Here is a 27,394-nt window from a genome sequence, read left to right as displayed (position 1 = left end):
CTTCTAATTTAATTAAGGGGGTCACCCCTAAAACACTCCAATCATAACTCTAAAACAGTGTGGCAAAATGGAGGTAGAATTTGCATTTTGCAAAGAACATCCCTCTGAATTTATGCATGCAAACTTATCAGAAACACCCTGGGTATTGAAACTTATATTTCAAAAGTTTTGTTAGTGGTTATAGTGTTATTTCACTACTACGATAATTATCATATCTTTTATAAGGATTCCGAAGCCGGGAAAGTGTTCTATATATTTCTTTTTTATTTTATTATAAATTTTGTAATAGAAACGGAAGGGGAAGTAGCTAAGCGTTGCTCGCATTTTGATATCTTAATCAGTGATTCAAAAATTCAGAACGGAATTCATCCTTCACCCTAGCCTCGTCGAGCCTCGAACCTCGACTTAATTTTGAAACATTTTTTTTAGGATGCGCTAAAAATAACATTGAACTAAATAGATATATATTAAGTATTTAGAATAATGTTAAATATTCATTCTTACAACGCGTTTTAACTTTCCTCGTGACCTTCTTTAATGGAAAGTGTCACGCGTTAAAAGTCATTTTCTGTCATAAAATAATGCTTTTCTAACTATGTTTCTATGCGCATATTTAAGAAGATACGCGCAATTACCTTCTACCACCATAAGTTTATAAGTGATATGTTCCTTCCATAAGTATGCTTCGTAATGCTGCTGAGAGACTTACAGCTCGATCTATAGTTCAATTAGAACCAAAAAGTGATATCCATAGTTTATTAGGGAGAAGGTATAAGATGCCTAAGTATTCGCGCCAGCCATAGTCCAGGCAGTCCCCCTTTCAAAATGCAAGGGGGGGGACGTAAAAGGAGGCCGGGCTATTTCGCTACACTCTCCTCAGTCGGAAAATATGACTGTAATTTTCGTCATTCGCGTAGGCGCTGACGTGAGTTTTCAAGAACCAATGAGATGCTGGTTGTAATTTAGAGGCGGCGAGGATTAACAGTCCGGACCTACTATACGTTTGGACTGGAGATAAAGAGCTGGGAATGTGGAGTAATGAATTTATACCTTCTCCCTAATAAACTAAATATCACTTCTTGTTAGAACGACAAGCGAGAATTGCAGACTATACACTCGGTGGTTAATTTTGCAGGTCTTCCATCTTCCCCTATTTAGTCCTATTTATATCAATTCCTGGAAATTTCCATGCACTTTCTACATTAAGGATTCAAGTACTATAATAAAGCAATTTCCATGGAAACGAAATTGAAACCATATAGATCTCGGGTTCCCAGAAATTCCTGGAAAATTTCATTTCTAAATCCCATTTACTTCGGTAATAACCTCGATTTAAGGAAAGGGAAATTAGTTCATGGTGAGGTCGTTTCGAGCCTCGTTGTTGTTTACCCCGGATGTCGTTGAATTTGCATTAAATAATAGAACAAAGTAAAATTATTTATTCCATGCAGACAGAGAGAAGATTTCGCTACGTCATTTTATAAACAGACAATTATGATGATGGTAAAATGATAGTCGATTAATATGCGGGTTAGATAATCCTTTCTATTTAAATTACAATTCCGTTCACGTATTTCCCCCAAATATGACATTACTCAAAATATATTAAGTAACATAAATAACGTAATATAAATAAGTGTAATGTTAAAGATTATTTAAGAGGTGTTTCCAAGTAAAACGTGTTTCCCTTCAACATTTTTAGTAGAAGGAGAGAAGAGTTGTCGATAGATGGGACAATTCGGTCAGTTACCCTGCGGGGCCTTACCATCTAGGGGCCCGGGACGCGTCTAGGGCTGTCTTGAAGGGGGCCCGTGCACGATTTGGGCAGTTTCCCCTTAGCCCACTTCTAGGGGCCCGGGACGTGTCTAGGGCTGTCTTCAAGGGGGCCCACGATTTGGTCAGTTTTCCTTTAGCCCTCTTCTAGGGGCCCGGGACGCGCCAAAGGCTGTCTTGAACGGGGCCCGTGCACGATTTGGTCACTTTTCCCTTAGCCCCCATCTAGGGCCCGGGACGCGCCAAAGGCTGTCTTGAAGGGGGCCCGTGCACGATTTGGTCAGTTTCCCTTACACCTCTTCTAGGGGCCCGGGACGCGTCTAGGGCTGTCTTGAAGGGGGCTCGTGCACGATTTAGTAAATAAATCTTCCCTGGGCCCACAAACTCACTGGACGTCCCCGTTTACGGACCATCCAAGAAAAGTGAAGTTATAATTGAAAACAACACAGCATCTTTGACGTAGATTCATTTAAATTATACTCTCGTGAGCTTTGGCTCTTTGAATGCAAAACGAGAGTGCATGATATATTCAATCTGAACATCGAACCTGAAGGAAGAAGAACGCTATAGTTCACTTTCTATCCAATGTTTGGTGAAGCGCGATCTCCTCAAAGAACCACCGCGTAGCTAGCTCTCTTTCTCGAACTGTATACATACACACAGAGAGAGCTTCTTTCCTGATAATGTTTGCTTGTAGAAGCAAATACCATCTTTCGGAAGAGGAGGAAGAAGAAGATTCAAAGCTAAGCGAAGAGCTAAAGAACGTTCGGTTTTCGCTCGACCAAGCACGAAGATCGCCCGGGAAATTTGGGAACGCCGTAGATTCGCGCTTTCTTCTTCCTTTTTTTTGGCTTCCACTCCCACATGCCTATCTGTATATGTTCTCCACTGAATTATCGGAGCAGATAGAGCTCGTGCAGTTTAGCTTGGAGCAGAGTGGAGTAAGTGAGTTGGAGTGTTAATATCCATACCTATAACGTAACCTATGTACCCCCTTCAGCGGAAAGGTAATGAAGTCCTCCCAGTATCCTCAGTGGTGTTTAGGTAGGGTCGTACGGTACGAAGACGGCAACAATGTCCCCTGTGTCTTAAAAATAAAAGCTAATTCGTGAGAACAAAGGTAGGGGCGCGCGCGAGGTACCCTGGGAGATTTTTATTGCGCAAAAATTTCTACTCCATCTCACGTCTGTCCTCTAAGATTTAAGGGCCTTGGTTTAAACTAAAACATAGTGTAAGTTCAGAAGTTCTGATGGGGATTGATGCTGCCAATTGTTAACATGTCACAGATACAATTATTGGATCAGAATTAAGATAAGGTTAGTCACTCTAACTTGTGGGCGTTTTACATTCGGTATTTGCGGAGTACCGAGCGACTATCGATGACGAAACTCTATAGTTTGTGTGTCTACAAAGGAGAGCACGGATTGTCAGAAAAGCAAAGAAGAGATTATTGTTCTCTTTATGCATAACCAAATTAGCATAAATTATGCATTGTGCTTATGGGACTACATTTAAACAGTAATCACTTTGGAAATAATTTCTTAATTTCGAAATTATGACTCTGATATACCCAGAAAACAAAACCTGTATATCCCCATGCGTGCTTAGCTTTAAACAGAGTGAATTCACTGAAATTAAATTTAGAAAATGACTATACTTGAGAAGTTAACACTTATCTTAATATCCTTGTTGTGGTGCATATCGTATAGACAAAATGGTTCCTCTCCCACTTTTCCCCATCCCCCCTAAAGGGAATATTTATAAGATGTGGGCTTCTTAAGATTACACGTCGCAATCCCTTTAAAAGGTTCCGATTACGCCGAGTAGATCTGTACCCCCTTCACTGTCACTTTAGAGGATACGTGACTCTATGGAATATTATCCCAAAAACTTCTAGCCATAAAATTCAAATCTAATAAAATATTTTCCGGGGCGCTCTCTTATAATCCTCCTAAAAATATTTCTAAAGTCGTTTTTTCTTTCCCCGCTCAGTCTGGGAGTTCTGGGATGAAAATGATATGGTCCGTCTATCTCTCTCTCGACTTAACCCGCTGGAGAGACATTTCAAAAACCCTAGCTCCTCTTGAAATATACCCTAAATTGCCGTAAGATGAAACGACCGAGCGCGGATGAAGACGACTCCCAATCCAATCTCTTCCATCTTCCATAAAGAAACGTGGCCAATTGCACACACACCCACCAAAATAACTCGAGTGCATTCGGTTTTACCTGGAATAGATAGTCTATCCGAAAATTGTTAGGGTACCCTGAGGCCAAACATCTTGTTTACGATGAGTCAAATGTTATAGACTCATTCAATTGAACTTAAACGGATATATTGGTTTTATCATAAATTTATAAGTGATATGTTCTTTCCATAAGAATGACACTACCTATACGATTCGTAATTCTACTGAGAGACTTTCAGCTCGAGATAACCAGTTCGAGGGACAACGACGGAAGCGAGAATTGAAGTCCTACACTCGGTGGTTAATTTTGCAGCTAGGACTTCCATCTAGGTCCTATTTAGTCTGCATTACTAAGCCCAAATTTGACAGCAGCGCCTCCTCACCAGGCGTATGTCGCTTTACCCTGAATCTATGACCTCACTCACTCACTCACTTCAAAATTACAAGCTCCAGTTCCTCAGTTACCAGAATTTACAAACTTATGAAAGGAACATATCTTATGAACTTACAATATTCATATCAGTATTTCATGAATTCATCCACAGAGATATATTTCCCTTGACTAAATATACAATATACACAACGAGCGAACGAACAAGGTTATTAGTTAACGAGCTTTTGGCTCTGGCTCGTTTTAGAGTCTTAAAGAGATTCCGCATCTCGTAGTTTTTCTCCCTCCGCGTCGTAAAAATGTTCTCACCGTTTTCTTAAGATATCATTCTCCCCTAGGCTTGCACTGTGTATGCTCTAGCGGGAGTGGTAGCGGTTTCTTCCGCTTCCCAAGATTAAGAACTAGAGCTAAGCCTAAAAGAGGAAGCCTTCCTCCGCAAATTACACGCTTATTTAAACGTCGCGTAAAAACAACGCATCCTTTTTACCCTCATTTCAAAAAAGTACACTCACGGGGAATCTCGCTGCTGCTGCAGGCGGAATCGAGATCAAAACACCTTTCGCCATTTACTTCGGAATTACTCAGTATATTATGAAGATGGGGAACTTGCTATAGTTACAGGGGCTGTGAAGAACGCATTGGCTGATGGGTAAAATTATATGAAATACGTCAGAGGTACCACGTGACCAAGGTGTGGCGTGGTTCAAAGAATCTTCGTTGGTTTTATTTCGAAAACTAGCACTCATGCGAACAAGGACTAGGTGTCCAGTCGAACCCCATGTGGAGTCTTTGTATCTTGACGTCACCACAAATTGTTTGAAATACGTTAGAGGTACCACGTGACCAAGGAGAAGCGTGGTTCAAAGAACCTTCCTTGGTTTCATTTCGAAAACTAGCACTCATGCGAAGACTAGGTGTCCAGTTGCACCCCATGTGGAGTCTTTGTATCTTGACGTCACCAAAAATTGTTTGAAATACGTCAGAGGTACCACGTGACCAAGAAGAGGCGTGGTTCAAAGAATCTTCCTTGGTTTCATTTCGAAAACTAGCACTCATGCGAAGAACAAGGACTAGGTCCAGTCGAACCCCTTGTGGAGTCTTGGGATCCTGACGTCACGTGGTGCCTGTGACGTATTTCAAATTATTTTTACACTCGACGATACCTTCTTTACAGTGCCTTTAGGAATAATTGCACCCGATCGGGAACATAAAGGACTCGGTAGTCTTTAAAACATAATTTACCGTTACATGTTGGGCAAAAATCCAAAAGTTGTAGGCGCAATTTGTTCAGCATTCCTAAGTTAAAATACACTTGAATTAAAAGTTATGTATGAAGTGACACACATACTGGTGCAATCACCAATCGCAGCCCGGCGCATGTACCAAAGGCAATAGTATAACAAGCAGAAACTGAGACATACGCATTGAGGTGGTTATGTCTATTTTCCTTTCTAAATAGCCGACCTGACTTTAAAAGATTATATCTATCTTTAGAATTCTATGGGTCTGTGGTAAGCCTTGGTCCTTTGTTAGTTCCTTCCTGGAGTGTCAAGGGCAAGTGGGGCAGGCGTGTGTGTCTACGAGTCAACCTAAACAAGCAGGGAGAGAGGGCATTTACGATAAGACCAAGCTGATTATTTGACAAGTTCTATCCCTTACTGACTTCTATTACGTATTTAGAGAAGGGATTTTAGTCGCCAGGCTCTCTTCCAGGATCAGATAATAATGGGGCCTCGTTCACCTAATTGCTCAATGACTCGATCCCCGTCCTTACCCCTCCCCCCTCCATTAGATGGCCCACCACGTCTTTAATGGCCGTTTAAGTGATAATGTTCAATTTAATCAGAGTGGCAAGCAGAAAGAAGTTGTGGTGATTTTGATTGTTAATATTAAGGACCGTTTTCTATTCCTTGATCTATAATAGATAATTCTCTCTGGTTTCAAAAACATAGACTTTCAATAAGGTTAAACACTTAGAGATACTAGACAGTCATTCAAGATGGCCGCCACCCTCAAGACGTCATCACAGTCCAAGATAATGACCGATAACGTCGTACGACGTCATGATACCTTCAATATGGTGGTCAATGACGTCATCACTAACTCACGAAAGTGGGCACGTGACCTTGTTCCTGCCTTCTACAGTGCTATCTGAAAGGGTTTCCCCCTTTAGATTGTATTAGAATAAGGTTGCCTTGACAACCCAAAAGGAGCAAACTGACATCCCGACTTAAGCCTTTGTTTTACCTGCAGGGCCTTGAATTGCAAACGAGGGTTATATGTAGCAGGAATATTAAAGAGATAGTATCGTTTAATTGTCACAAGGTTTTGACAATACTTCAGAATGTGAAAGTAGAGCAGCTAATAAGTTTGTTAAAATGTAAAAAATCTGAAATATTTCCAACACGGAAAGGTACAACCAAAAGTGGGCAATGAGGTATCGATCATAAATATCGCTTTCTGATTGGTGGTGGAGTTTACTTTACGTGGTACTATCCCTTGATAAGAGTATGGGACAATAAGATACAAGGAACAGGTGGTACGAGTTGAAATTTGCTCGAATATGTACCCTTGTTCCGACTAAATTAATTTTCCACATTTCTAAGGGGCGACGGTTATTACAAGAGGTTTAGGATATGAATGCGATGAACTAGAGTACTAGACTAGAGTAAATAAACAAAAGAGACAAGAGTACGAATATCGCGAGGTACTGTGTAATCTTTCAAACGAGAGCTCGTTAAATGGGAGGTTCCCAATTTTGTTAATCTCTTTTGTTGCTTTGTTTTTAAATAGATGATTAGATGCGAAGGAACTGCACGCGCGTGCTGCCAATCTTGATGTCACGATATTAAATCATTAGGGCGTTCCATTAGTAGTAGTATAATAACAATAAGTATGAAACTGTAATACTTAATTTCTTTAGAAATTAATTTAAGTTTGTTCCCAAAGGAATGCATACAGTTAATTGGAATTATTGTGTGCGTGAAAACCATTTTTAACTCAACGTATCTAGGCGGATTTTGTGGGAAGAGCTAATTAGACTAATCATAATGTATGAATAATCTGCCTAGGAACTCGCGTTGCTACCCCTCATTGAAATCACAGTTAGATCAAGAAGTGATATCTATAGTTTATAAGGGAGAAGGTATAAGATGCCTAAGTATTCGCGTAAGCCATAGTCCCAATCCCCCTTTCAAAATACAAGGGGGGACGTAAAAAGAGGCCCCGGGCTATTTCACTACACTCTCCTCAGTCGGAAAATATGACTGTAATTTTCCCGTCATTCGCGTCGCGCTGACGTGCACAGTTTTCAAGAACCAATGAGATGATGCTGGTTGTAATTTAGAGGCGGCGGGGATTAACTCCGGACCTACTATAGGTTTGGACTGGAGATAAAGCTAGATTATAAATGTGGATGAATGAATTTATACCTTCTCCCTAATAAACTAGATATCACTTCTTGGTTAGATTAAAGACGTCAAAATTATTCATAGGTGTGACGGATTGTAAGTTCTCAAACCCGGTATATCCACAATTTTACCCAAATAAAGATTAACATGTGATATATTTGTTGCACTATGATTCCTTGTAGCTTTATGTATTCCTGGTTCTCATGATAATTGATTTCGCAAGTTGGGGTTTAACCCTAAAGAACTAATAATATCATTACACCATTGGAGGAGGGTGTTTATACCTATTGGTTCTGCCTTCAACGGTTGTAAACTGAATTAAGTTTTCGGCGAACTTCATTACCCACAATTCTATTGCGATTCTTGGTGTCTATAACCCAAAATCGTCTGTCGAATTTGATTTATGTGTTTTGAAAGGGACTTTTCTCCGCTTCAAAAAAAAAAAAAGAGAGAGAGAGAGAGATATTGCTCTCTAGTCTTTGAGACGATGACATATAGACTAGTTTCTTTGAGTTTCTTAAAAAGTCAACGCCCGATGCATGTACAGTAGTATTACAGTACACATTGTATAATTCGAGGGGTAGAACATTTGACTTGGCTAACATTGAAGCGAGTCTCTATAAACTCACTGGATATAACGAAGTACGCTACCCAGCTTTCAATCCCTATAAATATATCTCTAGAATCATGGATTTCAACTTAAGTCCCCCCGAAGGCAGATAGTATATAAAAGCATGGACTTTACAATTTAAAGAGGACCAAAATTTAATTATTTTTGTCACCAAATTAGCGGCGTATGCAGTGATCTTAGGGGGAAGACAATTTACTTCCCACCCATGCACCTGACTTCAAATAATAATCACTTTGAAATTAATTAATAAATTTTGATATTATGACCTTGATATACTATGGTGTTCACTGAAATTAAATTTAGAATGACTTTTCCGTTGATATACTAGAGAAGTTAACACTAATCTTAATTAATTTACTTTCTGTTATTGCATATTTTTGCAATATGGACGAAGAAATCTGTGTGTCCCAGTTTTCCCATCCCCTATGGGACAGTTTTTATAAGGACCATGGTAAAAGTGCACCCCATAACAGCGTCTCAAACGGAGTATTCAACCCTATTCTACTTCAAACAGTAACATCTTGCATCCTTACAAGAAGCGAACACTCCGATTGGAAATAAACCCTGAATGACCGTTAAACATTGCCTTGACCATCTTCAAGAGTTCATAGGTCAATCCTAATAAGAAACAGTACTTCTCATATTGATCTATTACAGTTTATCCTTGTGCGTATTGCAAACTCCGATTGGTTGATAACAAAATTCCCCAGACCATATAACAACTTTCAAAGGAACTTCGTTATACGAGTATTCATCCACCAATATAGATAAATTAACCCACGACGTGACTTGTCACTAAAGTTAAAGGCTTCTATTTAAGATATATAATAAATGCTTACTGACCACTGTCGTCGTTGGGGACTCGATTTGATTTTATTCTTGAAGATACTTCCAGCTCTATAAAGCAGCAATTCAATGATACGTCACTAAACTCTAGGATTATTAACCGAGTACAATCATAAATTGTTATTGGGGTTAACTCGGGGTCAAGTAAATTCAAGAATAATATTTCAGCGTAAACGCCTACCAGGAAATCACCACGCAAATAAATTACTAGCAGACGATGTTTCAAGGATTTAAAAAGTGATTTTTCTTTTTTCAAATTTTAAAAGATAGATTTTTTGCTCATTTTTTTATTTTCTAGAACAATTATAAAATGCCTAAGTTTTCAGGCTAGGAGGATTCATACCATTTACACAAGGATTCCTGGCTATCCTTAGATTGCAATAGTGCAGACAAGTAGCCTGACCACCTTGTGTAAATGGTATTAATCCTTCATATATTGAAAAGTTTGTGATTCTAAAGAAGGACCAGCAAAGACGTAAATAATTTTTTGAGACCAAACAGGGATAGATTTAATTTTAGAAGTAGGAATTGAGTCTAATGGTTAGTATTTACTTCAGTTATTCCACTCATAGACCACCCAGTATAGAGCCCCTCCCTCCAACACGTAATAACGAAAAGTTTAAATTATCTTATTGGCTAGCTCACTTAAACTACGTTTTGATGACGTTGCTGACGGGGACGGCGAAAAATACGTAATTCCTTTTTACCTCTGTCGCTATAACCTTCCCGCCTCTTCTTTCATACCCCCCCCCCGTCCCGTCGAAGGGTGTCCTGGACTTTGACGCGCGCCCAGATTACTCTGTTCTCCATTCCTACTTCTAAAATTAAATCTATCCCTGGACCAAAGTAGCATAAATTATGATTGCAGCGAGCTTAGAGGAATAAATTTTTACTTCCCCCTTTCTTGGCTACCTTTAAACAGAAATCAATTTCAAATTTATTAATTAATTTAATTAATTACTTATACCTTCATTAAACGCTTTTATCTTTGATGAAAGTCGACCGGGGCCTTGGCTGCTAATTCAGCGTAACGAATAGAGTTCAAAATGTTCAAAGGTCAAAATTTTACTCTCAATTCTCAGAAGATCATAGAAACTCAATTTAAACTAAAAGCTTTCCAAATTTTAATAGCTATCATAAATAAATATATATTACTTAATTTCCATCAATAAAAAATAATATCGATTAAAAATTAGAGCGAGGAAAAAAAGAGTTAAAACTTTGATCATTAAATAAAACTTTATCATATTAAAATTTAAAGAATAAAAAAATAATCCAGGAGGAGCGTTTGGTCGCTGGCTGTGCCTAATTTTGCCGTTAATATCTATTGGCCATGGCAAGCTTCTCATCAATTTCTAGTTAAGCAAAATTACCTTCACAGCGTCCAATCCGAGGGGTTGGATACTAAAACTTACTGTTAAATAAATCATGCCCCAATGTATTTCTAGAATTACTAAGGGGAAGGAACTCTTCATAATTCCGTTCAGTGGTGGTAATAACTGCGGAGTATGCGGCTGTCAACCGAGGGGCTATTCACCCCGACAGCCATCGCTAAGTGGTTTTTTGAAGAGAGAATTGATTTTCTTAAGCCCTAATAATACTGACCAAAACATTGGCAACAACCGAAATTGTAGTAAGGATTGGGAATTTCGTATGAACACTGCGTATTCACGGGTAATTACCAATTACTGATAGTTACTAGCCCCTCATCCACGACATATGGATGAAATTGAAAATATTTCTCACTCTAGGCCTAGCTCTTTCAAAGATTGACCGACTGCCCTTTCGTACTCGGTGCAGAGTTAGGTTGATTTTTACACTTTTCCTATATACGAAGTTTCATCTTAACTCGTTACTTAGTTTGAAAACCCGGGAAGTCCCCCGGGATTTTACCATCCTTTCTGTATACAGGGTGTTTGTGAAAGGTCCATCAATAATGAAAGGGCGTATTTATTGGGCCATTTTGAGTCGAAAATGTTCTATGACATTTTTCCGTTCGGGCCACTGTTTTCAAGTTATGATTGGAGTAATTTACGGATGACCCCTTAAATTTAATTAAGAAATTGAAAGACAGCGCTAATTTAATGAAGGGGTCATCCCTAAAATATTCAAATCATAACTCGAAAACCGTGGCTCGGACGGCAAAATGTCATAGAACATTTTCGACTCAAAACGGCCCAATAAATACGCCCTTTCATTATTGATGGACTTTTCACAAACACCCTGTATACGTCATAAAATGATATTTGACCTTTACCCTCAATTTCTTCCAACGCAAATTAGGCTACGGAGGTTTTTTTATCTTTTGACAAGATTGTCTCTAGCATGGAATTTTTCGAGATTGGTTGTTGACGGGCTAATTTGCATACTTAAATATATTGCTTTTCGCCGAGGGTTTCCTGAAGGAGTGTTTCAATATATATTCTGTCTAGTTTCTGCTAATAGGGTGTCTTATATTAAGAAAAATCCATGATTAGTTTGTCTGTCTGTTAGCAACTCTATGTTTGCCTGTCTTTTAGCAAAAGCTGTTTGTTGTTGGTAAATGCACCATTTTCGGTTTACCTTCATACTCCCGTATTACTAGTATCGTAAGTATATTAGTGATATGTTCCATAAGTATGACACTACACCTCGTAATGCTTCTGAGAGACTTACAGCTCGAGCTAGTTCTAGCAGAACGACGGAAGCGAGAATTGAAGTCCTACACTCGGTGGTGGTTAATTTTGCAGCTAGGACCAAGTTCCATCTAGGTTCTATTTAGTCTCCATTACTAAGCCTTTGACAGCAGTGCCTCACCAGGCGTCTTCGCTTTACCCTGAATCTATGACGTTTCACCAACGTCACTTCATGACAAGCTCCAGTTTCTAAGTTACCAGTGACAAACTTATGGAACTTATTTTCACTGGAGAAAACATTTTAGAGTGGTTCATCATAAAACGTTTTCGACAATACGTTCAAATCCCAAAGGACACAAACAAACTTAAGAATATATATATAACTTAGTAGGTCTACATCATAAATTTTGTTTAACGTTGTTTTCCATTGGGATATGTCCCCATGTCCTCTCCTTCAATTTTTAATGGATACGCGTCGGCACTATTTTTTTCCATTTCTTTCTAAGTATTATGGAACCAAATGCAAATAGACACAAACAGAAAGTGAGGCAGAAAGAAGAGTGTCACGTGATTCAACAATCATTGCTTCCGAGTCAACGAAAATAAAACACGTATTTACTGCCATCCTGCGGAGGAAAAAATAGTGCATGAATACTAGGCCTAGTCATACGCGAGTACGCATGGGCAAATCTAAAAGTTCCATTTACCAACACCAGTTGTTGGATTACGAAAACTAATCTATTGTTTCAATCTCCAAGCAGCAAAAATATAATGATTAAAATATAAATAATAAACGACGGAGAGAAAGAAATCAAGACTTGGTTGTTACAACACGTCGTAAACCAAACCTCAGTGCCTAGCTCACTTTCTGAAATTTCAATTTGCCTTTGATGGGACTGTGGGAGACATTTATTTTTGTGTCGTGAATAGCACGCGTCATTTAACTCACGCGAACCACGGAGGGCAATGCGTTAGGTACAAAGCTTGTCCCTTACCTACCCTAAGGTCCTCAGGGCTTGGTTTTTGTAGCTGGAAAAACAGAGTAACACGGTTCTCCTTTGCGAGGATCTTTGCGTTCCATCATTTCGTGTAGCTAAGATATTGCTAGTACTCTATTTTTCTTTTCTCGTTATTGTGGACGGAAGTCCAACAATTGACGTAAAGAATTTCGCTAGGCGTGCACGGGGGGACGTACAAAGTTTTCCGCATTGTTTCTGGTGGTATATCAAGGTCATAATTTAGAGATGAATTCATTTCAGAGTAATTAAGTACTTAAATGGTAGACGGGTGAAGGAAGTTCATGCTAATTTGGTGGGAAAAATAGTTTACTTCTTTGTTGAACTTCCAATGATGAATTTCTGATGGTGGACTCTTATCTTTGTCGTGCTTGGAGACAGCGTACGAATTCCGTCTTTGTGTTTATAAATAGATTGGGCACCAGGGGTCAAAATAGCCTCTTGTAAGGTAAATTGCGTCCTATTAGGTTCCCTATATTATTGGACCGTATACCAGGGTGTAGATTACATCCGCGAAAGGTGGCGCTACGTGGTCAGTTGTTACGATTTCGCTTGACACTTGACATTTGTCCAGGTTAATGACATCATTACGTAATTAATAAATACAGGGTGTTTCTGATAAATCTGGTGGCACAAATTAAGCAGGATGTTCTTTAGTTTGGGCGATTTTGGGTCGAAAATGTAACTTCTATCTCCATTTTGGACCTAAGGGACACCGTTTTGAAGATGACCCCTCAAATTTAATTAATTAAGAAACTGAACATACAATTATTTCTAATTTAATTAAGGGGTCATCCCTAAAACACTTGACCATTTCGATAAGGTAAATTTTATGGACAGATAAAACCAATCCGCTATAGGTATAGGCCCATAACTAAATTCAATTTTTATTTTCGCATTAACCCAAGCTATTATGAAAGAAATTCAATTATTTTCTTTGAAATTAAATTATATTTCTTTTATGAACGACTTATTCTCTAGAACGCAATCTTTTCTTAGAAAGTTTCCAATTTTCAATTCAATTTTGTTCAATGGGGAAAAAAAAATAAAATAAATTTGGGTTAAGAACGTTACGAAGCTCACTCAGATTGATTCAATTATTTGCTCTCGGGTTTAGGTTTTAATTTACTTTCGATTTTACTGAATATGCAAAACAGATTGAGGACAAAAGAAGGGTAAAGAAAAGAAGAGTCCTTTAAAGGAATAACAGTACTTAAAATCCAACACGATAAAATCATTTGGTAACCTTTAACCTTAAAGATAGAGTTCCAAAAATGTTTAGTTTAACTTACTTAACTTAAAGGTAGTTTATAGCAGACGACAGTCACGACATCTTAATTAATTTTCATTGAGCGTTTCAACAAAGGTACGACGACATTTACCTTCACTTGGTGCCGAGTCACGAGACCATAGTTTTGGCAACGAATTGGCAAACTATTTGATTCTCACACTAGCTCCGATTGGCTATAGCCTTGGCCAATCCAAAAACCGACAATCCACGTGTCTATATCACGTTTCCTCATTGGCCATTTCCGGTTCTGTGGCTTCGTGTCCCTCACCTCTAACCTTTGACGTTACTACCGCGTAAAACCGAACTTACTGTACGATTCGACAACTTGTTAAAATTCTATTTAGTTATCACACGATAATTTATGATTTAATAATTTTTTGAAGATTTAAGGTGCCACTATACCTTTAAGAAACAAATAAAAAATCTAAACTAAATCCAATTCTGGTTTTCTTCGGTCGCCTAAATCCTAAATTGATCGATCATTAAAAGCTTTCGTTTTGGGTTCTCGACTTTATTTGTTCAAAGTTCAGTTTCCACACACACCCACCCACTTTCATTAATCTTTTTAAGCCCATTAGAAGGAATTGTTCTTTTTTAATTGAAATAACTTAAATGGCTTAATTCCCACGGTAAATAATGGATTTTCCTAATTTCCCAGCGGGTTTTTTTTAAATCAAATCAATTTAAATTCATCTCACATTTAAATGAAATTGTCAGGAATTTTCTCCACATTAAAATTAAATTATACTTACCCTTTTTCAAATTGTATATAGCACGTATAAAATAACGAATTTCGAAACTAGGCGTTTGAATTTCCCGCCTAAATTACGTCATCCAGTATGGCCTAATTATATACTCGTAGTCTTCATGGACTCGAATGATAATTAAGAGTTACGATTTTTAATCAAAAACCACTAAAGTGCATTTATAAGTTGAAGTGAAGATATGAAGAGTGGAGTCATGTACCACATTTCGAATCAGAAGATATGTTCTTGTACTGTTGTGTCATTTTCATCTTTTAAGCGTATTGGTTTAAAAATGTTTCGGTAATGAAAACGGCCACTGTTCCTGCCATCAACAGAAAAAGCAAGTAGAATGGAACACTGACGCTACTCAGGTCCAGGTCAACAGTGCTTTTCACGGGTCTCTTCCATGTGACCCGTTCAATTAAATGATGCATCTCTAAATCCAAATGATTCAATACTCGCGTTTCAAATAAGGGTTCCATCCTGTAATGAAACAGTCGTCAAGTCCATTCATTTTACGACAAATTTCATACCGACAACAGTTGGAGGTTCTCGCCTAGTTGCGGGTTGCTTTTCATCCAAGAGGTGTTGTAAATGACGTGTAAATACTCGAAGCCAAGTTCGTGCTGCGAAATGTGCAGTCCCCCTTGGTCCAACATGGATTCTATGTACTCGGGATTCGTTTTAAGGAACTCTCCAAAGAACCAAACCACAAAAGTGTCTCTCGTTATCAGAGCTCTTTCCCCAGAAAGAATCGAAATGTATCCATCATCACCCAGATATTCCAGTGGATCACTGAATAGTTTATCCTCATCTAGTGCGTCTAGCCATTCCTTAACAATAGGGTCCTGGGTTGCCTACAGATACGCAACAATGACGACAGAAGAATAAAGCAACTTAACACGGAAACGCATTTTTACCAAATAATTCAAAAAATCCAGAGTTCCGGCTTCTTGGATAATTGTTGGTGGAATTCCCGATTTGATCAAGTCCGAGAGGGTGTCGATGCTATTGAAGCTCTCCGTCGTGAACTCCGTCCGCAAATAACAACCCAAGAAGAACAGAACGAAAGTCACTCCGATCAGCCACGACGCAGCCAGCAGACGACAAGTGATGTGGGGCAAAATGGAGGGAATCGCTGTGGGGAACAAAATTATGCATGATTAAAACGCCAGCTATCTTTCGTAATTAAGGGAGCACAATCTGTACTAATTGGATCCCAATACGAAAATAAATCGCTTACGTTCGGCGCACAAGAGCGACGCGTTCTCCCAAACATTTTCCAGGGTTTCTCGGGTCATTTTCTTGGCAGCCTTCCTGCTGGGCAACGACTTGTATTTGTTGGTTACGATGGAGTGAACGACGAGCAAAAGTGACATAAGCACCAAGGTTAACCCCATTAAAATCACCACCTAATTATTCAACCAAGAACGTAGTTCAATGAATTAGCGCAACGGTGCTTCATAAACATTGTTTACTTTAGAGTCCATATTTAAGAAGGACAAGGAAGTGGACACGACTCTCTTTGGGGCTGCTGAGAGAATAATTGTCCTGGCCGTTTCGAACACCGAAGACGGACTGAAATATTCCTGTCGACCATCGAAAAAAGAAAGTGACGAGGGGAACAAGATCATATGAGCTTTCTAGGAATACGATACTTTATGTTATTATATATAGGCTTTTGCCGGAGGGGGACTATGAACTTCTAGTTTTTGTTATACTTAGACTTTTCTTTCACTTACCTTGAAAACAGTGGGTTCAGTATATATGTTATTAACCTCGTAAAAGTTAACTTTATGATCTTCGTAAAGTGTTCTGAACGTCATCGACAAAATTAAATTGCAATTAAACATTATATCAGTGGAGATAAAAAATTACTTTGTGTTGAGAGATCGTTTCAAATAGTCCTGAGTAATCTTGTACCGCAACAAGCCGGTCTCCATCGGCCATGTTTCCTAACAAGAAATATTAAACAAACTATTGCCATCAAGGAAAACATTCCTCTGAATGTTGATAAACTCACATCAACTGTCGTGACGTTTATTGGGGTTTCTTGGACGTATCTATAATAATGGGCTTATCTTTGAAACCGAAGATAACATTAAAGATTTGAAAACGACAATTTTACCTGTATTTGAAATACCGATCCTTTCCGAGAAATTCCATTTCGTTCAGCGCCATTTTGTTGGTCAACGTAAATTCCATCCATAATTGGAAACCTTCAACCTTGCTGATAGAATTACCATTGTTTATATTTAAAAAACAACTAACCGAAACTATCCTTGTTACTAGAGCTTGCTAAATTGCTTGGCTTTCAACTCTATTTCCGATTTATACCCTGCAATTGCCACGCCTAGATTTGGTAACGCGTCTACTGCCCCAGTTGCTAACCGATCACTGTCTCGCATTAAACTGCTACTGTATTATTTAACAAGGTGGGAAATTTGAATAATTGACTCATATATGAAGTAATTTCGTGTCGTTTACGTAATTGCCTTTTTTACGTAACTCCTCGAAACGCCTCACAACTTGACAGTCTGACTGATATGGTTTTGGATAATAACTGTAATAAGCCCCAACGCGAGAAGGAAAAGCGGCGGTGAGACTTTCATCATACATTCCGTTGTTGGATTCCATATACGCTCTACCATATGTTTATAAGATATGTTCCATAAGTTTGTCACGGAGAGGTTGTCACGAAGTGAATGAGGTAGGTAAAGCGACATACGCCTGGTGAGGCGCTCCTGTCAAAGGCTTAGTAATGCAGACTAAATAGAAAGATGGAAGTCCTACAAAATGAACCTCCTAGTGTAGGACTTCAATTCTCGCTCCCTTCGTTGTCGAACTAGTTATCTCGAACTGCAAGTCTCTCAGTAGCATTACGAGGTATAGAAACTGTCATACTTATGGAAGGAACATATCTTATAAACTTATGCTACTATAGACAAGAGCTAGTAAATAACACGACCATTGATCTGTTATTCAACCTATCCATTTATATTAAAACAACTATCATAGAAGTATCGCGTGAGGAAATTCACAGGTGCATAATTTTACTTGAAATTTACGTACGGCTGACTTCATGTCACAGACTTGAAACATTCACGCGAATCAATTTACCTATTCCATGTTTAAACGTGACATTGTTGATAACAATGTTCTTCAGACACAACTCGATCAATACCAATGATAATTTTGAACACCGTCTTTCTCGTGACCAAAGCCGATTTCCCAAATTCCTTCCGCGACCTAGAATATATAGATCTAAAATGTCACCCCATACATGGTCAAATGCAAGTGAGACATTTTAATATATATTTATATTTAATAGTTTTAAAACACTTTAGCGGGCTATTTGCACATGTGCCATACCTTAATCTTCGTTTTTCGAAAACAAGTTATTTCATTTGTAATTAACAATCAATGATATCATTTTGATTTGAAAACCATGGCCCGATAACAGTTTAAATAATTCGAGTCAATTTAATCTCGATTACAGTGCTAATTAAGTTCACACTCGAGTGCTAAGTGCGTAATTAAAGAGTAGATTCTAAGTGACGTAACATTCCAGATTTCATTAGTGTAAACTGTTTTTGCACATATTAGAGGTTCATCGCCAAGCAAACTGCCCCACAAATATTTCGGTAATGACAACAGCCACTGTTCCAGCCATCATCAGGAAAAACAAGTGGAAAGGAACGAAGACGCTACTCAGGTCCAAATCCGCGACGCTTTTCAACGGTTTCTTCCAAGTAACCCGTTCAATTAAGTGGTGCATCTTGAAATCCAGGTAGTCCAATGCTTCCGATTCGAAAAAGGGCCCCAAGCTGCAATTGAACATTCGTTAAGTCCGTTCGTTTCATTCAAAATTCATACCGACATCAGTTGGAGGCTCTCGTGTAGTTGCGGACTTCTTCTCGTCCAAGAAGTGTTGAAAATGATGTGTAAATACTCGAAGCAAATTTCGTGCTGCGAAATGTAAAGTCCCCCTTTCTCTACCATGGACTCGATAGACTCGGGATCAGTTCTAAGATACTCTCCCAAGAACCAAACTAGAAGAACGTCACTCGCGATCAGAGCTCTTTTACCAGAAAGAATCGGAATGTATCCATCCTCTCCCAAATATTCCCCTGGACTGCTGAAAATTTTTTCTTCGTCAAGCGAGTCTGTCCATTCTTTAACGACTGGGTCCTGGGCTCCCTGTAGATACGCACCAATGAAGTCATAACTATGGAAGACTTAACGTGGAAACGCCTATTTACCAAATATTTCAAGAAATCGAAAGTTCCGGCTTCTTGAATCATTGTTGGAGGGATTCCAGATTTGATCAAGTCCGAGAGGGTGTCGATGCTATTGTAGCTTTCCGTCGTGAACTCCGTTCGCAAGTAACAACCCAAGAAGAACAGAATGAAAGTCACTCCGATCAGCCACGAAGCAGCGAGCAGACGACAAGTAATATGGGGCAAAATGGCCGGAATCGCTGTGGGGAACATATTTAAGCCTGATTAAAACTGACGTAACGGGGAATTTTTATCAACGCTCTTAAATCACTTACGTTCGGCGCACAAGAGCGACGCGTTCTCCCAAAATTTTTCCAGGGTTTCTCGGGTCATTTTCTTGACAACTCTCTTGGTTGGCACCGATTTGTATTTGTTGGTTACGATGGAGTGAATGACGAGCAAAAGTGACAGAAGGACCAAGGTTAACCCCATTAAAATCACCACCTAATTTAACCAACCAATAATGAAGTTCAAAAAATTGGATAACGGTGGTTCATAAACATTGTTTACTTTTGAGTCCATATTTAAGAAGGACAAGGAAGTGGACACAACCCTCTGCGGGGCGGCGGACACGATAATCGTCCTGGCTGATTCGAACACCGGAGACGGACTGAAATGCTCCTGTCGGCCCTCAAAAACCGATAGTGACAAGGGCATCAAAATAGCATTAGTGCTCTAAAGTCAGAACATTAAAAATGTGTCTTGTATAATTAAATTCAGTCTGATTTATCTGTCACTTACGTTGAAAACTTGTGGTTCAGTATATATACTGTTTAAAGCAAAAAAGCTAACTTTATGGTTTTCGTAAGAGATCCTATAAAGTCAAAAATGTTCTAAGGTAAGTTCACTGACGTTCTGTTCCTACAGGAGATGGTTAAGATTGGGTGCAATCATGAGTTAATCATATACTAGGGAGCTAGTATATGATTCACTCATGGTGCAATACAAAGAGCCATTGTTGTATCGTGAAAAAAATACAACGCCGTAAGAGTAAAACATTATTATAATTTTTTCTACTAAAAGTGTTATGCGGGGTTATTTCAAAACCCCTACCAATGAGCCCTAATCACAATGTTACCAAACTCCAAAGAAAGTACTACCAAAAATATACTTGGTGTTCAGGGTTCGTTTCATATAATCCTGAATGATCTTGTACCGTACCACGCCGCTCTCCATCGCCCACGTTTCCTGATATTAAATATGAAAGAATTCATTGAAATCAAGGAAAACATTCCTCGTAATGTTGATAAACTCACATCAACTGTCGTGATGTTTATTGGGGTTTCTTGGACGTATCTATAATAACGGACTTATCTTTGAAACCTAAGATAACATTAAAGATTTAAAAATGACAATTGTACCTGTATTTGAAATAACGATCCTTTCCAAGAAATTCCATTCCGTTCAGCGCCATTTTTGTTGGTCAACGTAAATTATAATATTCATAGTCTAAAACCTTCATTGTTTATAATTAAAAAAAAACCCAACCCCAGTACTAGAGTTTCCTTTAGAAAAAGAACTCTAAATACAAGTGTTTTGTTTCTGTCTAGCTTTCAATTTTATTTCCGATTTTTACCCTGAAATTGCCACGCCTAGATTTGGTAAGGCGTCAGTAACATTACCCATACTGTCCCAGTTTCTAACCGCTTACTGGCTTGCATTAAAATGTTTCTGGGGTATAAACAAGGTAGGAAATTTGCAGAACCGAATTGATAAAGAAGTAATTTCGAGTCACGTACGCAATTACTATCATTACGTAACGCCTTAAACCCAAGACAGTCTGCTCGATATTTTTTCTAATGATTTGGATAATGAACCGTAACATGTCTAGGTGAAATGTTAACAGAGAAAAGAGGCGGGGCAAATTTTCGACATTAATTTACCCCTTCTGTTGTTGGATTCCATACTGTAAACAAGAGCTCGTGTTACTTTAGAACGGAGAAAATTTAGCGCGAGATTCGATAAAAATTGCGCGCGATGTGAACACAATGGCGCGAAATACCTAGAGAGAGTGCCACGTGAATTTTGTTAACAAGAAGCCGACGCGATTGGTCGGAGGTGCAAATTTTAAATTGTCCTTGAAATCTCAAACTAGGCCTATAAATTGAACTCCCAAGAAATTCACAGCCAGTTTGTGCCAGTACAACTTAAAACTTGTAGAAACGTCAAACATTCAACAAGTTTGTTGATGAATTGAAACCCTTAATTCGATCATTTAGGCCTACCAGTTTTAATTGTTGTTAATTATTTTAAACTATTATTAAATTAATTCTAGAGGCACCCTTTCCTTAAAACAAAGTTCTTCCTTAAAAATATACTTAACATAGTTTTTAATGAACTAATCCAATAAAATAATTAAGTAACCTTACAAAGTATATTGACATCATCTCTTTGTGGACCTAACTTGAAAATAGGCTTAGGTACTTTCAAACAAAGTGAGTAAGGCGACCCTTTTAAGCCGTCTAACTCAATTACAAAATTTAGCCCTGACTTGTTGTTTAACTTTGTCCCGTTCGCCTGCCTGCCTGCCAGAAGATCCTAAACAAGTTAAGGTTTGGTCTAAAAATACAGCTTAATCCAATATATGAAATACTTTCGAACAGTCCCCCCCCCATAGGATTAACCAGGATGCTATAATGTCCTAGGCAATATTTTTTGTTTTTGACATGTATCACCAATAGAGTTTAAGATACTGGCCGAAAAACGTGTAGCAGACGACGTTAAGTGGTAGTTTCTCATGTCAATAAATGACCTCACGTGACGTCTTTCAAACTATAGCTAAAGTGACCTTGAAGAATGGGTTTTTAGTTTCAGTTCACGCTCACAGACGTTGAATAACGAAAAAACACAAAAATCTAGATACGAAACCACTATAGCGTGTACCTGAGTAGTTACTGACGTCATAATCTAGCCTAGGAAACGCACGCCTAACTATTAAATTGTTCCTTGTAAAGAGGTGGAACCGTCGAACCCTAGCTATGCCAATTTTTGCTGTTTTTTTTTTACTTCTCTCTCATTTCCTAAAATTGTCCGCGGGTTGAATGATTATACAATATTTTGTGCTTATCTTTCTCTGTATTATTATTTTAATATATTCTAGTGTAACCTTGAAATAAATAATGTTAAAGATTATTGCAATCCCCGAACTATAATGGCTGATACCCCGTTGGAATATTAAATAACAAGATAAATATATTTATATGTTTTCGCTTTTGGAATAATTTCGCGATACATGGGAGCTAATATAATTATACAAAACTAGTTAAGCCTTTCTTTTAACATCGCGTTTGATTCTGAAATTATGCTATGGCTTATTCCATTCGCAAGCTCCGAAATCGCTCATGATTTGATCTATCTCCCACAAAAATTGCTCTGATCTAGGTCTACAAATGGAACACGAAACATTTTTTCAGATCGCTCCGAGAGCACTATAGGCCAGAAAATGTTCGGAATCGGATATTGTCCACTAAAGGGGACTAGAAAAATTTCCTCCCCCTTTTTCTTTACTTTAGCTGCGCATGCGCTTCAGGGTGGTTGCCAATAATTTGTTATTAGAGCATCTCCTGCATCATTCAGGTTTGGAACTGAATAAATGATAACTGAATCGAACAGAATACTACAAACTTAATTCAGTCTGTTGTAGGTAGATAGAGGTTGAATTGCACACGTCATAAATGACCGGCAACACTTGTCCGATGTACACTATGTATATAGGACTATTCGGCTAAACTTTAAACATCTTGGAAAGCACTGTTTTCGAGCTCGTTAATATCGACTTGAAAATATAATAATTCAGAGTAGAATTTTCAATTCTACCTTAAGCCTTTGCGGCTATATCCACTCTATTTATAAATTTCAATGAGAGAATTCCCTGTCGTTAAGCCTTATCCCATTAATCCTAGCGGGTTTATACGTTTAGTAGAGATCTCCCGAGGGAGGCTTCGGCTCTCCGGGAAGCCGCCGACATTGTTAATTACTCCAATTTAAAGTTTCATGAATATTAATGCTCGCTCTCGCGCAACTCATAGACATCGGAAATACGCAATTCACTGTCTCGCGATCTACGTCACTTCATGACAAGCTCTCACTAACCAGTGACCAACTTATGGAAGGAACATATCTTATCAACTTATGCAGCCCATCTTTAAACAGTAATCACTGAAGAACAGTTGATATTCCATAGAAGTTAACATTAACCGTTAATCTCCTTGCCGATATTGCATGCATACCGTTATGTTATTACATATTTTTGTAAACTGACAATTAAATCACTCTGCATGAAAGTGATTAGCCCCTCGATGACCACATCCCGAGGCCGAATCCCTTAGTTCTCTAGAAATTTCCCAGAATGCCTTTAGTACTTTTAAAAGATTCATCTTTAATTAAAACAGGGTAAAATCAAGATGACCTTAGGAAAAATTTGCATAAGAGGAGGAGTCAAAAAGCAATTAGAAATAAGTGCTTCAAAACACACTTATTACATACTCGTGGCGTTTTAGACAATATTAATTAAATATGTAAAAATAATTGATTACGTCATAGAGTTGTTACGTAACCGAGATGGCGGGATTACGTAAGAGCAGAAATAAAAACGTAAACATTCACTGGAGGACAAAGTCTTTGTTATAATTGACAGACGTCTATTTGGTGTTTTTGTCGCCCACGACTTTCTGCGTTTGTGTAGTTTAGTTCTAGTTTGAAGAGTGCGTTTTTATCCGCAACGTTTGTTCATGGACTTTTTATTTCCTATAAGGGATGCGAAAACTAGGAGAGTCATTCCTTTGTCCATATTACAAAAATATAGTATACAATAACAGGGAAGAAATTAACGATTTGTGTTAAGTTCAACTGTCATTCAGTAATCACTGGTTAAAGCTAGGCACTATGGTGACGTAAAGGATCTGGTTCATATTTGTTCTGGTGGTATATCAAGGTCAAGTGATCACTGTGGGGAATGGGATGCAAGTGATATATTCTCCAAAACTCACTACATAATTCATACTAATTTGGTCAAAAAAATGCATTTCTTCTGGTCCTCTTATGAACGTTTCCCTAAGTCCATGATTTGGTTGATTGGGTTCGTTTTCCCGCTAAAGAACATTGTATTAATAACTTGAAGAGAACCCAACGCCCTCTTAGGTTATTTCTCTGGCGCCTACCAAGAAACACCACCAGATGGAGCTCACTCCATTCGGGAGGGAGACTAGGCGACTCGCACCAGTTGCCTCAAGCGGTGTTTCATGGCGTGAGAGAAATAACCCAAGAAGGCGTCCTACCCCGCTCCTGTTGCGTTTGCTTATCATCTGGAATTAGTGGAACGGTCTATAGTACAACGAGACAGAATGGTGTTGTATAATTGTACTTGGGTGACAAGGAACACTCAATTTCCGGAATCCGGTAGGCCTACTAGCTCCCCTCCCTTGATAAAAAGAGCAACTTGACCCCGTTAGTTTTCGCATACAACTTCGTCTTTTACGCGCCTTTCAAGTTAGGAAGGCCAGGACTCAGGAGTAGTTCCAGAACACGGGTCTGCTCCAAATCTTATTACCACAATCAACTCTAGTTTCTAGGGACTCGCCTGTCCCTCTCCGGCACCTCGCTGCTCCGTCAATGTCTCCAGAGCTATAAAGTTGTCCGAGCCAAGTTTTGACGGGATTGGATGGCTTTATTCCTTGGGTTTGAGTTCAAGGTACTTTCTAAGTGATACGAAGTTGTACTCGAAATGACACGAAAAAAGTGTCACAATGATAAAGGTACAATTTCAGAATGGTTTGATTGATGCGTTCACTAAAGAATGACCAGTTCAATTAACTACCTAAAAGGATTGGGAATGACAACTTGATATTATTGAAAGAATTGAACTCAATTCACTTGAGAGAAACTAGTGGATGGATGTATCTCCGGACATTCTTGACCCTAGGACACTGAAATTAGCTTCGTTTGCAGATGAATTTAAGTACTAGATGGTCACTAAGAAGGCTTATCTAATATCTATCACCATCTTGGATAATGGCTATGCTATTTACCCCTCGTGCTATTCCTAACCCTACAAAGAATTGAGAATGACATAAAATGCAAAGTGAACACTGCAATAATACTATTTTGTGTCTTTCCCAATACGATCTTGGACCTCGTTGCAAATTTTGTCTTAATCAATCAGTTTCTAGCCAGATTTGTTTTCTTGTACCCGGGGTCCACATATACACAGAGAGACAAACAAAACGTAATCGTAAAGCTTATAGTGTGTTACATAACCACACCCAGCAAAAATATAAAATCACCCAAAATTATTTAAATATCAGAGAAGATAGTTTTATTTGTTGTTATTATCTCTCGTAAAAACCTTGTTAGAGCACAAACAAAGTTAATAATAATAATTATTAAATAATTTAAGAAAATATAACACGTAGCTATAGAGAATTTCTCTTAAAATATAAAATTATTTCCTCGTTATGTCAAAGATGAAAAAATATTACCATTTTTGTATTTTTTGATTGGACCCCGTAATTATTTACAACGTGAACATTTCAAGGTTTAAAACTAAAGGGGTCGAACAGGGGAAAACGAAGCACGCGCAACGCCAGCTAACGTGACGGTTAAAAACGGAATCCAAATGCAACTATCCGATATCTCTAATCTTAATCTTAAATCGCGTGCGAACAAACTTTAAACCATGGAGACAAGATTCTTTTTGAGAAAAAGATTAATAAGTGTTTTCATGGTTAAGAGCCGGTTATAATGTTATAGGGTAATTCCCCTATACTTTATTTGATAAGGTATATTTAAAACATAGCGCATTTGATGCGGTTTACAACGCTCGGAGATATTGGTAACAGAAATCTATTTGGCTTCATCAAGAGCTAACGTCGTAGTGAGGTTTCCTCGATTAAAATTGTTATTGTTATGATTCCCGATGCAAAAGAAGTAGAAGAATGTCAAAACACAAGGAGAAAATTGGAAAAATATATGTAAGTTGTTAATTAAATAAATTATTCGGATCGTTAGCAGCTGTCATGTTTGTTATATAGTTATTGTTGAATAAGGTTTTTTTTTAAATTGTTTAATATCAGGGTTAGATTTAATTTTAGAAGTAGGAATGGAGAACGGTTAGTATTTACTTCAGTTCGACTCATAGCCCAGTATAGAGCCCCTCCCTCCAACACGTAACGAAAAGTTTAAATTATCTTATTGGTTCACTTAAACTACGTTTTGATGACGTTGCTGACGGGGACGGCGAAAAATACGTAATTCCTTTTTTACCTCTGTCGCTATGACCCCACCTCTTCTTTCATACCCCTCCGTTCCGTGGAAGGGGGTCCGGGACTTTGACGTACGCCCACATTACTCTGTTCTCCATTCCTACATCTAAAATTAAATCTATCCCTGTTAATATACAGGGTATAACAACCAAAAACGGGTAATCATAGGACAGAAGCTAAGTGGATTCTATGGGAAATCAATCAATTTTACCCTGTACTTTAAAAACGAATTATATTTAACGCGTTACTACCCCGTTCAAAATCGATCAATCGTAGTCATAATTCATTTGACCTTTAACCTCTATATATTCTTTTAAGTTCAAACTAGGTTTGTCCATTAACAAATATGTATTTTCTCTCTGAACAATATTTCGTGTTGTGTTTTGACTCTTGTTATATTTTTCTCGTATGGTAATATAAACTTTGAACAACAACAACATTGTCAAATATTGTTTTGAGCAGCAAAACTTGTCGTTTGCTAAAATCCCCGCGGCGTACTGGTTCCCTCCCCCCGCTCTCTCACTCTCTCTGACGTTGTTTTATATATTTCTTTTGATTAGAATGGAACGTAGGAAAATCACAAGTAGAATAATCTTACACCAAGTTCCTATGTAAGATTTTTTGCCGTAGCCTCTGTGTCTGAAAGTTCTGACGTTAAGCTTTTTAAAGTTCCCAACGGAGCTCGCGTGAATGGAGAGATAAAATTTCTAAAATATCGGCCACGACCGAGAACGAGCTTTTGAAGCAGCGCTCCACAGCGGTGGAGAGTGAAGTAAAACAGGCGGGGTTAATTTTTTTATCCGAGTTAGTTCAAGCATGGAGCGTTCATCCAAGTGCACGATGTTTGCGTTTTTTATGGCAACGGTGTATCGTGTAGAGTGCAAACGTTTTTAAAGAAAGCCGACGGAATTATATTTTTCTGGCGCGGAAATACTCTGAGTTTGTTT

At 38.3% G+C, this 27,394-nt stretch overlaps 2 protein-coding genes across 2 annotated transcripts in view; one reads left to right on the top strand and one right to left on the bottom strand.

Moving 5' to 3' along the window:
• LOC149718265 (adenylate cyclase type 8-like) overlaps window positions 1-27,394 on the top strand; it is a 50,288-nt gene that overhangs the window by 1,858 nt on the left and 21,036 nt on the right. The gene's annotated exons all lie outside the window — the stretch shown is intronic.
• Window positions 18,519-20,602, bottom strand: LOC149718266 (uncharacterized). The gene is made up of 7 exons (XM_089860794.1): window positions 20,550-20,602; window positions 20,445-20,484; window positions 20,267-20,376; window positions 19,930-20,002; window positions 19,699-19,863; window positions 18,789-19,108; window positions 18,519-18,735 (listed from the first exon to the last, which is right to left on the bottom strand). The coding sequence occupies exons 1-7, from the start codon at window positions 20,600-20,602 to the stop codon at window positions 18,519-18,521; spliced, it is 978 nt and encodes a 325-aa protein (XP_089716920.1).

The sequence above is a fragment of the Phalangium opilio genome, unplaced genomic scaffold, assembly GCF_054372755.1.
Source record: "Phalangium opilio isolate 3A_F unplaced genomic scaffold, DU_Popi_V2 ptg000002l_1, whole genome shotgun sequence".
Lineage (NCBI taxonomy): Eukaryota > Metazoa > Arthropoda > Arachnida > Opiliones > Phalangiidae > Phalangium > Phalangium opilio.
Note: the sequence above shows the minus strand (reverse complement) of the source record. Positions and strands in the feature narration are given on the sequence as shown.